Source organism: Homalodisca vitripennis, chromosome 2, assembly GCF_021130785.1.
Source record: "Homalodisca vitripennis isolate AUS2020 chromosome 2, UT_GWSS_2.1, whole genome shotgun sequence".
Lineage (NCBI taxonomy): Eukaryota > Metazoa > Arthropoda > Insecta > Hemiptera > Cicadellidae > Homalodisca > Homalodisca vitripennis.
The window spans coordinates 100,744,821-100,759,080 of NC_060208.1; the positions used below are offsets into that span (position 1 = coordinate 100,744,821).

The following is a 14,260-nucleotide window of genomic DNA, read 5'->3' on the forward strand; positions in this document are numbered from 1 at the left end:
ATGGTCCCATGGCCGAGAAGGACTCTGCGACCATTCTCAAAGCCATTGACAAACAGAATGCTGGGATCTCTGTGTCGGACTGGAGGGTTGTTGGAGATGTCCACACGGGAGATTCCAGAACTCTCGTAATTTTAATGGATGAGCAGTCTTCAACCACTCTTAAGGGGAGGGGCTGGAGGGTGTTCATTGGTGTGGAGCAGGTCCAGCTGAGGGCGCGGGGTGGGGCGGTTGATCATGGGGATCAAGGTTCTTCAGATCAACCTGCAGCACAATAAGGCTGCCTCGGCTGTATTCTGCAGACGCTTCCTGTCGGAAGATTTCCACGTGGCTCTGATACAGGAACCTTGGATCAGCAAGGGAAAAATATCAGGGCTTTCAATGACAGGGGTGAAAATAGTTAGTGCCCAGGTTGAAAATGCCAGGACATGTATTGTTGTAAGCAACAAGGTGGACAGCATTCCTGTTCTGGAATTTTGTTGCAGGGATCTCGCCACAGTCAGGCTGATGGTGGCTGGCACTGGACGAGCCCTGCTAGTTGCATCATCATATCTACCGTATGATGATGCGGAGTCCACGCCCTCCAGGGAACTGGCTGCCTTGGTGGACCATGTTGGGAGGAGTGGAGCGGAACTGGTGGTGGGATGCGACGCCAACTCGCACAACGAGGCGTGGGGCAGCACCAACACCAATAACAGAGGTAAGTTACTTCTAGAATACATAATGTCCCGTAGTCTAATGATTGCAAATGTTGGAAATGTGCCCACGTTTCGCACGAGGACAAGAAGGGAGGTGCTAGATGTGACCATGATGTCGGAGGGTATGGCTGGTCGGATACATGGCTGGCATGTGTCTGACGAGCCTTCCCTCTCTGATCATGCTCACATCTGTTTTAAGATCGGTGAACAGATGCTGGAAAAAGTTCAGTATAGGAATCCGAGGAACACAAACTGGGTATCATACAAGGAAAACCTCAGGGCACGGCTGGATTCTGATTCCACTAATGGGAAACGGATTCACAGCGCGGCGCAGCTTGACGAATCTGCTGACGGTCTAACTTCTGCGATTGTCGGCTCCTTCGATCTCAGCTGCCCGATTATTAATAAAAATAGATCAAAGGTAGCCTGGTGGAGCTCTGAACTGGCCTCTTTGAGGAAGAGGGTCAGGGCTCTATTCAGGAGAGCCAAAACTTGGGGCACTTGGGACACCTACCATGAGGCTCTTGCATTGTACAACCGCAAGGTTCGTACGGCTAAGAGGTTAGCCTGGAAGAAGCTCTGCACCGATATTGACAGTGTGCAGGGCAGTGCAAGGCTGCAAAAGCTGTTGGCAAAGAATCCCATCTCGCCGCTTGGTAGTCTCAAGGACGATCAAGGTGTCTACATTACTGAGCCGGAAGGAGTTCTAAAAGTTATGATGGGAACACACTTCCCGGACTGTATTGTTTATGAGGGTGAACAACCACCCGAAAGTGAGGGGAGACATGCGGGTCGCGCCACCCACTCGCAGTGGAGTCTGGCGCACCGCATTGTTACCTTCAGCAGGATTGAGTGGGCTATTAACTCATTCAGTCCCTATAAGGCTCCTGGGGGCGACGGGGTGAGACCTGTTTGCTTGCAGCGGGGACTGGACATTCTCCTTCCACAGCTGTGCAGACTGTTCAGAGCCTCCGTGGCTCTCAGGTACATCCCACTACCCTGGAGAGTGTCTAGAGTGGTGTTTATACCGAAGCAGGGGAGGGCGGGCATGGATCGGCCGAAGTCTTTCAGGCCGATATGCCTGTCCTCCTTCCTTCTCAAAACCATGGAGAAGATGGTTGCCAGGTTTGTATGGGAGGGAGCTCTTCTGGAGCGACCTTTGCATCCTAACCAGCATGCCTACACTCCAGGAAAATCTTGCGACTCGGCCCTGCATCAATTGGTATGCAGGATTGAGAAGACGCTAGCGGAAAAAGAGGTAGCTATAGGAGTCTTTTTAGACATTGAAGGTGCCTTTGATAATACAGCCACTCAGGCGATTATCAATGCGGTCTCGGGACGTGGCGTTGATGGTCAGGTGTGTGACTGGATAGGGGCCTTGCTCACAGACAGGGTTGTTGTTTCAACCCTCATGGGAGCAAGTGTTAGTGCGAAGGCTATGAGGGGCTGTCCGCAGGGCGGCGTCCTCTCCCCTCTTCTGTGGAACCTGGTTGTGGACGACCTGCTGAATTCTTTGAATAGCAGCGGCGTCTTTGCACAAGGGTACGCAGATGATATTGTGATTCTTGTGAGTGGCAAGTTCAACACAACAATCACGGAACTGACCAATGCTGCTCTGAACATGGTTGGAAACTGGTGTGATAAGGTTGGCCTCACCGTCAACCCCACCAAGGCTGCCGTGGTTGCCTTTACCAGGAGGCGACAGATGGAGGGCATTGGTCCCTTTCTATTTAAAGGCTCACCCGTTGAGCTGAAGCCTGAGGTCAAGTACCTGGGCGTGATCCTAGATAGGGTTCTAAACTGGGGACCTCATCTAGAAAGGGTCATTGCCAGGGGTAAGTGGTCTCTAACGCAATGCAGACGTGTGATAGGTGGGCCCTGGGGACTGAAGCCGAGGCTCTTGTACTGGCTCTATGTTTCCGTTGTCAGACCTGCACTAATGTACGGAGCTGTCGTATGGTGGCCAAAAACGGAGACCAAGACTGTGGTAGCACGTCTGGCAGGTATCCAAAGGATGGCCAGCCTTGCTATCACAGGGGCCTTTCCTAGTGCGCCAGGCGCGGCTCTGGACTGTTGTCTTAATCTCGCCCCCCTGGACATTGTCATTCGAGCTATGGCCAGGAAGAGTGCCTACTGTCTTCAGCAGACGGGATTCTGGTCGGGCTGCAGAGGTGGGCACTGCAGAATTGTCACTCTGATACAGGAGGATGTCTTGCACATGATCTCTGATCAGATGCCACAAAAGTTTTCCTTTGACAAACCCTTTAGGATTATTTTGCCCTCAAGGGATGATTGGTCAGAGGGAAAGCAACCTCTTCCACCAGCGGAGCTCGAATGGTACACAGACGGCTCTAAAACAAAAAGCGGCACGGGCGCTGGAATTCTGGGAGTGAGACCATGTAGGGAGCTGGTGGTTCCTATGGGTCCGTATCCGACAGTCTTTCAAGCGGAGGTCGCAGCCATTATGGAGTGTGCTCGTGAGAATCTTCGTCTGCGATATAGGGGCAAGACGATTAACATTTTCACAGACAGTCAGGCAGCACTGAAGGCGCTGGATTCCTCTGCAATCAAATCCAAACTGGTTTGGGATTGCTATCAGACCGTTTCCTCCCTTGCCAGAATCAACAATGTAACCGTCTGTTGGGTTCCTGGTCATGAGGGGATTCTTGGGAACGAAAGAGCTGATGCCCTGGCCAACCAGGGCTCAGCAACAATTATGACGGGCCCTCAACCATTCTGCGGTGTTCCAAGGTGTGAATCCTCTAGGGTTGTCTCGAAATGGATTCGCGCGGAGCATGGGAGAAGGTGGAGGTTGCATCCGGGTTTGAGAGTGAGTAGAATGGTATTACAGTCACCTTCCCCCAAGGTGGCCTCGGACCTTCTCTCATTAAACAGATCAATGTCTTCTAAGGTCATTGGTCTCATTACGGGGCATGGTCACCTGAAGAAGCACCTACACAGAGTTGGCATCCTTCAGGAGGATCCGCTCTGTGGAAGGTGTAATGAGCAGGAGGAGACTGCTGAGCACCTGCTCTTTGATTGCCCAGCAATAGCAAGAGAGCGGTATGCCATCTTTGGTAGTTTGAACAGGGGTGGCGAGTTTTCCCAGGAGGACTTGATAGGTTGTTTTCGGCGGTTTGTTGAACTGCTGAAGTTGTAGACTGGTAGTCCTCATGGTGTTTCCGGGGTGCGCAAAAGGCCCTTGAGGCTTAAGTGCATGGCAGTAGGCCGCCCCAGGGGAAAAAAAAAAAAAAAAAAAAAAGCAGTACATGACGGGCACTGTGCGGATTGGGCTGGGGCTGAAGCAGCTTCGGAGTACGAGACTCCCTTTTTAGGGGTTGGAGCGATTCTTCTCCTATACTCTTTACGGGCTTCGTTAAAGGAAAGTTTGTCTAGAGTAACTATCTTCAAAACTTCCTTTTCCTCTAGGTAAACTCTGCATTCCTTAGAGGTCGCCGCGTGTTTACCCTTGCAGTTCACGCATCTGACGTCGTTCTTGCATCCGTCTTCTTGGTGGCCTTCATCGCCGCAACGGGAACATGTCTCGGGTCCCGAACACGTCTTACTAGAGTGCCCAAATCTCTGACAACGGAAACACCGCTGCGGATTTTTGAAGTAAGGCCGTACCGTCAAGGATAAGTATCCAGCCTTAATAGTTTTAGGGGGTTGGGGAAAAGCAAAGGTCAGAATTAAACCGGGAGTAGGAACCTTTTTCCCATTCTCCGTCCGAAGCATCCTGACCACATCGGTCACCATTTCACACTGCAGCTCGTCCTTGATTTCCTCCTCACTACACTCCATCAGGTCACGGCAGAAGACGATCCCCTTAGAGGTGTTCAGTGAGGAGTGCGGTTGAACGACGACTTTCACCTGATCGAAAAAACTCGTCATCTGAAGGAATTTTTTGGCTTGGATGTGGTTCGCAGCCTCCACCAAGATAGTTCCATTCCTTAATTTGCTCACAGCTTTAGGTTGACCGCCTGAGGAAACAAACGCTTTGTTAATAAGGAAAGGACTAACCTTAGTTAGAGTTTTGCCCTCATCCTTATGACTCACGATTAGGTATAGTGGAGTTGGAATGCTCATATTTTCAGCTCTTACTTTTTCTTCCACTTTCCTTTGTTTTATATACGATTCATTTTCAGAATCTGACAACTGTCGCTTTTTCTCTGGATCGTTGTCTCTTCCTCCGAATTCTTGCCCTAAGGGTGGGGTGGTTTCAATATCCATAGATAAGTTCACCAGCGCATCGTGTTTAATAGTGCGGGCCGATTCACCGGGAGCGGGCATGCCCTCGGGTGTCCCACAAACCGTAGCTTGGGGGACTACCCTACCTCAGTTCCCTGAGGCCCGGTTTCCATCGATTACCAAGTCGGGAATACGCGCACAACTTGGACTCGCACGTGGCAACAGGGGCTCCGACACCCCTGCCTACTGAACACTTCCTGACCAAGGACCGAAGTGGCTGGCTTCTGAACCAGTACATGACTTACGCCTCGGCAGAGACAAGCTCACATCAGCTCTCACCGACACCAGATAGGGCATCTAGTGCCGGCTTAAGCACTCCCAGCGAGCCATGTACTGGAACGGTCAGAGGACGGGTACTTAAAAGACCCTGGAAGGGGATTTGGTAGGAATTAGGAAATGGTTAGGTGGGAAGAGGCAGTTTAACGTCATACCCAGGACGGGATCAGTGCTTTACAACATTGTTTCTGATCACCTAAAGTTTAGGAAACTGTGCTCCCATTGGGTCTCGAAACTCCTTAACAGAGGACTACAAAAACGAAAGATTTGAGTGTGTGATAAAGTTCTTGACTCATCATCACGAAGAAAGTGATGGCTTGAGTCAGATGGTAACTAAAAACAAAACATGGGTTTCACATATTATGCCCAAAATGAAGCAACAGAGCATGGAATGGATACACACACACTTGGAATGGAGAGGTTATGACTCTTTACATGTGAACACGTGTTTCATCGGCTCTTACTTTTATCTCTAATTTCACATGCTTTTTTCTACACAGTTTTTAAAGCATTTCTTTCCACTTCGATTGAGTGTAAAAGTTGTGGGTGAACTTGCCGAAGAGTTTTATTATTTTATAAAAACGATTTTATATTTTGGTCGCCACTGCATCTGAAGTTGGGAGCGAAGGGCAAACCCGTTCCCTTATCTACAACTAATAAGATTAGACCTACTTTCCAATGTTCATCAATCAGCGATAACTTCGACTGGATCCACAATCAAGCTCTAATAAAAACATTTGCATTTATAACATTATTACGATTGATATCCAAAAATGGTTTGTTATTTATATTTTTAACAACTTTGGCATTATATCTTTAAAGCTAAGGAAGTAAGATTTCTGAGGCAAAAATAAAACTTTATTACATGGAACAAGGAACTCAGGCAATTAAGCTTGCAGTCACAAACTACTCCATCAGAAGAAGATGCGGTTTTGGTGCAACATGTACTACATAGTTTGGGAAAAAATAGCTCATGATACTCATGAAAAGGTGAAATCCACACCATGCTTAAAAAGTACATTGTACAGACCACCAGACTCACTGAGTTGGACGGCACTGTAAGAGCGAGTGCAGCGAGCGAGTGGCCTCTCAGGTGGAGCCACAGATCATGATTACGACAAACCTCCTGTAGTCTTGTCAGGTTATCTACATGTCCAGCGATTGGCATTCCTGCAACATTCAAAAGTCTGGTCACTATAAGATCAAGTTAGTGCCATCCTCAGATGGAGCCACAGATCAAGGTTACAGCAAACCACATGTAGTTTTGTCAGGTTGTCCACATGTTCTGCAATGGGCATTCCTAAAACATTTAACAAGTTTGGTTACTATAAAATCAAGTTAGTGCCATCCTCAGATGGAGCCACAGATCATGGTTACAGCAAACCACATTTAGTCTTGTCAGGTAAACTCCAAAATTTCCCATTCATATCATACCCGATATGCCCAAGACACAGAAATAACCACTTTCCAACTATATAGATCTTTCTCTACAACTAATTCTTATTACATATCAAATATAGTATTCAAAAATGTTTCTAGATTCTTTCACACTTATCATTTCTTTAACGCATGATCCTTGTCAATGAAGGATCCTTGTCAAAAAAACTGTATTAGTGAGAGGCTATAGCAAATAGGCGTATCAGAAGCGGAAATCATTATCACTGCAGGGTACAGGGGACCTGACCCTTGACCATCATTTTGTCACTGTTACTAACTGAACGCACCCACACGCGCACACACAGTCTCTCTCATCCCACTCCTCCATAAATGGATTATTTAGTTTAGTAAAACTTTACGATTTTTATTTAATTTATTTTACCACCACTTGAATAAAAACAATTACTTACACAGTAAAATTCAAGAAGCAATATACATATTATATCCCTTTATCTGTTTTACTTTATTCTTACACTATATCTAACATATCCAGTGTATAATTTAAATTTTATGTTGGTGGCTAAATGCAACTGGGCCTACACACAGGCAGATTGCCCATTTAGGCTTTCTAGTATTGTTACATTTATTGTGCTATTCATTACACTTATATTACATTTTCTTCTATATACAAGCTGCTGTATATAGGCATTAAAACTATTTACTCTAAAATAAAAAAGATTGTACATACGTACAAATAAACTCCTGGAATAAATATTACTTATTATTTCAAAACAAGCAGTGGAAACAATCTAAACTGAACACACTCTATATACAATTCTTTTCCAAAATATGTTTTACTTATTCTACATTTTATTTTTAATAACAAAAATGAACAATTCAGGTCTTGAATTGATTTTATATTTATGAGAAGACATATTTTTACCTGCATCAGCTAACACTATGAGTGGAAGTCTTCCAGCTGATTTGTCCTCTTCCACGAGACGCTCCAAAGCTGCAACATCCATCTTATGTCCAGCAAACAGTGTTGTGGAAGGCACAGCTCGTACACAGTGCAAAGGCAGACCCAACTGTATCACACCCACATATGTTCATTGAGAGACTCTCAGTTTAATGATATAACGTTATACATCGCAATTTTTATAATCACAAGTTTCTTCACAAAGAGTTGCATTTTCATGTGTCTTGTTTTACCCAAAAATATTTAAAAAATAACAGTAAAAAAATTGTATTTTAAAATAATCTTAATATTATGTAACGTGAATTATTCTTAACTTTAAATTCACGTGAACAAGATGAATATCAAAGGAACATTTATGTTATACGCAATGTAAAATATAATTTATAATTTTATTGTACACAGCAGATGTACTCAACCTTTCAGACCTTGGTACCCTAAGTACACTGACAATTAGTCACACATTCCCTCTACCATTATCAGTATATGTGTTCAACACAGATAGTAAAATTTGTTTGTAACCAAAGTGAGGTTAGAATATAGGTTAGGTTTGTAAGTTTCAAAATTAAGTATTTTATAACTTTTTACAAAACATTTAATATTCCCTAAAATATTTTTTTTAACATACAGTCTTAGCCTACACTTATTAACGATAATTATAATATTGGCTGCTAAATATTTTTTATGAAATCTGCAATAGGTCACTTTGTAACTTTATGAGAAGTTTGATATTTTTTGTCTTTTACAATTTTGTTAATATCTGGTTGAAACTGTGCTTTCTTGATATTTTGTCTTTACATAACCCTATGTTGAAAATCCAGATTCATGGAGGTATAAGGATGAAAAATAAAATTAACAACTTTGCAGCTTCCAAAGTAATTTGCGGATTAACAGGAAGATAATCAATAAAAAGACGTCAATACCCGGTTTAGGAATTCCGACTTTGTTTTAGAATCACATTTTATGTTGACTGACTGTTCCTAAATGTGGTCAGGAAATATATAATCGGTTTTAAATAGATCTCTTGTCAACGTTTCTGATCTCTTGGCAACACCTCTGAACTAACATCTGGAAAATACTCTGTAATCTTTTTAATTGTTACTAAATGCCGCGAAACAAGACTTTTAAATTAGTTGATTAACTGCAGTGGTAGATTTTTTGTGTCACCAAGAAAGTGGTTCAATCATGTAAAATTTTGCTCTGTACTCTGAAAGTGGTGTTTCCAAAGATCTAATACTCTTAACTCCATTTTAAGTCTTCAGAATGTTTTTATTATCTTGTAGCTTCAAGTTCAGATTGTTGATAATTTCAAAACAGTCAGATAAATATACTGAAAAAACTTTTTAATTTGTAGATCATTACAAGTAAGCATATGAATCTATGAGTGATTAACCAATTGTATGAGGTTTTCTACCTTTTGTTATCAGCATTTTATAGGAAGCTTCAACAAATCTTAATTTGTCCTTTTAAGTGATACATCACATGAAGATATTTGCTATACTAGAATTTGCTGGCACTCCAAAAAATATAAATCTTGAAAAAGTTAAAATGGGCATAACTCAAAATATGTAAATGGAAGTGTAAAAAAGTTCTTTATATCCAAATTGTTTTTGTTGGATGTAAAATAAATGCCTTTTTAAATTTTTTCAGAGGGTTGGTAAATTTCAGTAAATGGGTTGGTGTGACATTATTTTAGAAGAGAATTTATGCAGATTAAGTAAATGCTGGTTTCTTTATTTTATTTTTTAATTTGTAGGAAATTTCAGGTTTGATGTAAAACACCAAAATGTTCTTATGTTTTGTTCTACCATTTTCGAACATATTCTGACCTGTCATATACAAATATACAAAATAACAAAGTAGGCCTAATTTAAAAAGTCTTTGCCTAAGTAAGATGACATAAGAATACAATTTAAAATATTAATGGGATGAATTCTTCAAACCTGTATACCAAACAAAGCAAACATTTTGGTAAGGGGTGAAATCATATAAATGTTTTTAAAATTACATTTTTTATAAATATATATCTTTTTCTAGCATAGAAATTTAATAAATGGGATATTACAATTTTTTCATATCTTGTGTTGTGGCAACAATTAACTACTTGTAGATTATGTTATTTAATGAAATAAGTATGAAAAGTATAATTTTTAAAAGAAAATAGAAATGGTAGAAAAGGTAGGATACCAACCTGACGACAGATGTGCTGGACAATGCCGAGAGGAGAAGCGATGTTACTGTAGATCACTGGAGGCTTGCTTTTGAGGACCTCATAGCCCTCTTGCATGTAATGGGTGTACTTGGCATGAAGCAGACTGCGTGTAACACGCACGATACCTTCCAACTGATCCTCATGGTAACATACACCACAGTCACCCAACCTAATCAAATAAAGTGGATCAAGAAACAATATATTTTTTTTTGATTTGGATATCTGACTTTATCTTTACATATATATTTCTTGTGTTCGTGTGTATGTGACTGAACTCCTCCTAAACGACTGGACCAATTTTGACGAAATTTTGTGTGTGTGTTGAAGGAGATTAGAGAATGGTTCAGATTCACAATTTGGTCCAATTTAAATAGTTTATTTAATTAATTTTTTAATTATAAACTGTTGTTGATGTTGAAGTGTTTTATATTGGATCCGACAGACTGCGATACGACACATAATACAAAGCAAACTGATACTTAACAGCTGTTAATTCTTTCAGCTGAAGTTCATCAAAGGGACAGAAACATTTGAAATTTAAAATTTACATTTAAAATTTAGAAAATTGTTATTGTAAAGTGCTTGATCAATAGTGTAATGCAGATTTCATAGAAAAAGTAATTGCCTAATTTTAAATTTAGATTGCACCAATGACCAATAAACCATCTAATGCGTTTAATACTATTAAACGCTGTTATGAAAACCACCTCACTGTACAAAGCCGTGAATGTTTGCATATAAGGTAATCGAACTTGGTTAGATAGAAGGAAAATGAAAACAGCCGAAAGAAGACGATTTATGATCGAAATTGGTTTTAGTTGATACATTTTCTTGATCTGAGCACAAGGCAAACTCCACAATAATACTGGAAATATCTTAGACAGAAAATTAATTTTAATAGACTGAATTTGGTTCTTCATAACCTTAATTGTTCTGAATAACTTATCAACACCTAGCAAAAACCAAGAAAAATAGAGGCAGGGTATAACACTTTCAGCTGAAGTTCATCAAAGGGTCAGAAACATTTGTTTACATTTAAAATTTAGAAAATTGTTATTGTAAAGTGCTTGATCAGTAGTGTAATGCAGGTTCCATAGAAGTCGCCATTGCCTAATTTTAAATTTAGATTGCACCAATGATCAATAAACCATCTAATATAATGAAAATACTATTAAACGCTATTATGAAAACAACCTCATTGTATAAATCCGTGAATGTTTGCATATAAGGTAATCGAATTTGGTTAGATCGAAGGTAAGCCGAAAAAGACACTTTATGATCGAAATTGGTTTTCGTTGATATATTTTCTTGAAGGCACACTCCTCAATAATACTGGAAATATCTTAGACAGAAAATTAATTTTAACAGACCGAATTTGATTCTTTACAACCTTAATTGTTCTGAATAACTTATCAACACCTAGCAAAAACCACGAAAGATAGAGGCAGGAAATATGGTACATACCTTCATAATGCGCCCAAGAGGCTCACAAAGGAAAGACAATCAATTATCTCAGCAATGTTTGGAATGTGATAGAAAAAGAATAAGTGAATATAGTGTACTGTTTTTCAACGGGAAATTGTGTGCGAAGCCGTGTGCAACTGCTAGTATTATATTAGATAATTTCTATGTTTCACTAAACAGCTGATTTCAACACTAGGTGCAATCAGTCCGGTTAACCATCCAAATAGTAGAATTAAAATTCCCTTCAGTTTTTATGAATTATTTGATGAAACCCATGAGGAAAGTATAACATTAATGGTAATTTTGAAATCAGTACAAATCTACATTGTTTTGAATAAGTAAAAAATGGGTCATTGAAATCATTACAAAAATGACAAAATCCTACATCTACTGCTCACTGGTGTTGTAAATTTTTTCACTATAATACAGTATTTAAAAACTGGAAGAAATTTCATGAAGATCTCACACAAAACGTTCCATTAACCCATTGCGGATCACTGACGAGCTGGGCTCGTCACGCAGCGGCCGGGCCTAACGGCACGATGACGAGCTCAGGTCGCAAAAGCGGTCTGCTTTGAAGTTTCCCTCCAAATAGTTCTATTAATGTCAGATAGATCGGGCGATCATCTTCATTTGTCAACTAAGAGTGTTTAACAACGGTCTAAGTTTAGCGTTTTCAAAAGTTTTATAAATATCCTACAGATCGCAGTTGTATGTCGAAGTTGAAAAATCATTCATATGAGTTTACTCTCTGCTTTTTAGCGCTTCTGATTGGGTGTTTTCCTCAGTAGTTATTATAATACTTTTGAGGTTAGTGACACAGAACTAAACAACGCAGACGTACATGTTGGCGGGTTTAGTCTAAACAATGGCTCGGATGTTGTAATCGCTTCGCCCAAGCCGCTTTATTTAGACTATGATTCAGACATCATCCCTGCCACCCCGGAACCTTGCTCGTGTGTTATCGTTCCTACATCACGGATACCCCAGCAGGCCCATGTTCCATCTGAACGAATACCTTCACAGCTGAATTTTCTAGTATACAATAGCAAGCGATATAATGTGGCGCACCATTGCTGTTCGTGCAGCCGCTGACCATAAATTAATTCGTGCCCGCGCGCCAAAACAATACGATCCGCAATGGGTTAAAGGTACTACTAAGACAGCTGTGAAAATTTTGACCAAAAACAGTTTTTAAGGCACAGCAAGAAAACAATGCAACTTAACCACATCAATTGTTGTTTTTGTTATTACGCACAACTTTGTCCATTTAATCTTTGCTGTATTTCTTATAGTTTCCTAGATCCCTTCAGTGTATATAACATTTGGAACATCCAGTATATTTGTAAATATATTCATAATAATATAAATAATAATTCAAATATTTTGCATTTTTAATGTAGATGAAGAAACAGGCTGTCAAGGAAGGAAACAGTTGTTTACATTAGAAATATGTTACCAAATATTAAATTTTATAGAATACTAGCTGTTTCCCGCGGCTTCGCACGCTTTTCGTAAGTTTTGCCCGCGTATGAGCATTTCTGGTTGAAGTAAATTATATTTCCAACCCCGATGTAGATTTTACCTTGATGTCACGATCAAGAAAATATGTCAAAAATGTATTGTACATGCATAATGTATTTTATTACAAAGTGGTCTACCACTCAACCTTTAAGTTCAACCAAAAATTTAGTTTAGACAATTATACATCATAACTTAGCGCCTTCAAATAGTGTTTCACTGTTTAATATACGTATCTATCTCGTAATTGCAGGTTATAATGTGCAGGCGCTTTGAAAACTTTTCTTCATTTTATTTGTTTATATTCACGACATAAGCGAATAATTCAGATAATAACTATCCTATCTTCTAAGTTAGACTAAATTACGGATACATGTGAAATTTGATTGAAATTGGTTCAGTCGTTTTGGAGTTTATTGGCAACATACATCGTGACTCAAGATTTTTATATATATAAGATTTTCCAGTAAATTTTTGTTTTAGTTAGCAAAAACAAAACTCTTTTTAAATTTTAGAAGGTATTTTAGGAGTTTTGTGAGAATATTCTATCGGCTAAGTATAATAACATTTACACAATTAGGTTGCAAAAGTTTGTATTTCTTGAGACAAAACTAGTGTATAACAACCTACGATGCAGCATTTGTAAGATATTAATAAATTCTAAATCTTTCAAAAGTAATACAACAAAAAAAGAATATTCTATTAAAGATAACACTGATTTCACCACAAAAACTGTCATTTATCACCTAATCTGTAAATTCTGTCCCAAAGATTATATTGTCAAAACCATCACTCCATTAAGAGTAAGAAAGACCAATCATAGGCTTGAAGTTAATCAAAATTATGAGAGACCATGATCTGCTCAAGCAATTTAATACAATCAAAATAACTATAAAATTGCCTCAACTTAAAAGCAATTTACAATTTAGATCAAAATCCCAACCAAAGTACTAATCTGATTAATTTAAGTAAGGTTGAAATTGTACATGAATTAATTTTAAAATCAAGGCAACCAGACTGGTTCAACCTAAGACGATTCTCTTTTCCTTCTTTTAAATAAAATTTTAGTTCTATATAAATATTTACAAATATACATACAGCTGAATGGAAAACTTGTTGTTTATGGTATTTATTTGTTAAAATTATTTTTTGGTTTTAATATTTATTGATTTGAGTCTGTTATTTCTCTTGTTAATCAGTGGTTTTATGATGAAGGGTTTTGGGAACATGAAAATTAAAAACATGAACATTAATTTTTCTGTGTTTCTATAACTTTGACCTATTTGCAAGTATATACACGCACGTACAGATACACCCACACACAAAAGCCAAATACCACTGACTGACTCATCAGAATCTCTAAAATTACAAAATGGATTTATCGGAACTTTGTACATATGTTTTCTTATCTCTGAAATGTTCGCTAGGAAACAGGTTTGATAATTTTACAGACTAATCCCACAAATCTGTGAATAATCTTGATGACTTTTA

At 39.7% G+C, this 14,260-nt stretch overlaps 1 protein-coding gene across 1 annotated transcript in view; it reads right to left on the reverse strand.

Annotated features, from left to right (window-relative positions):
- LOC124354448 (pyridoxal-dependent decarboxylase domain-containing protein 1) overlaps positions 1–14,260 on the reverse strand; it is a 57,278-nt gene that overhangs the window by 27,744 nt on the left and 15,274 nt on the right. Inside the window, 3 exon segments of the mRNA XM_046804896.1 lie at positions 6,262–6,389; positions 7,540–7,684; positions 9,764–9,953. Of these exon segments, the coding sequence (XP_046660852.1) occupies positions 6,262–6,389; positions 7,540–7,684; positions 9,764–9,953 (463 nt within the window).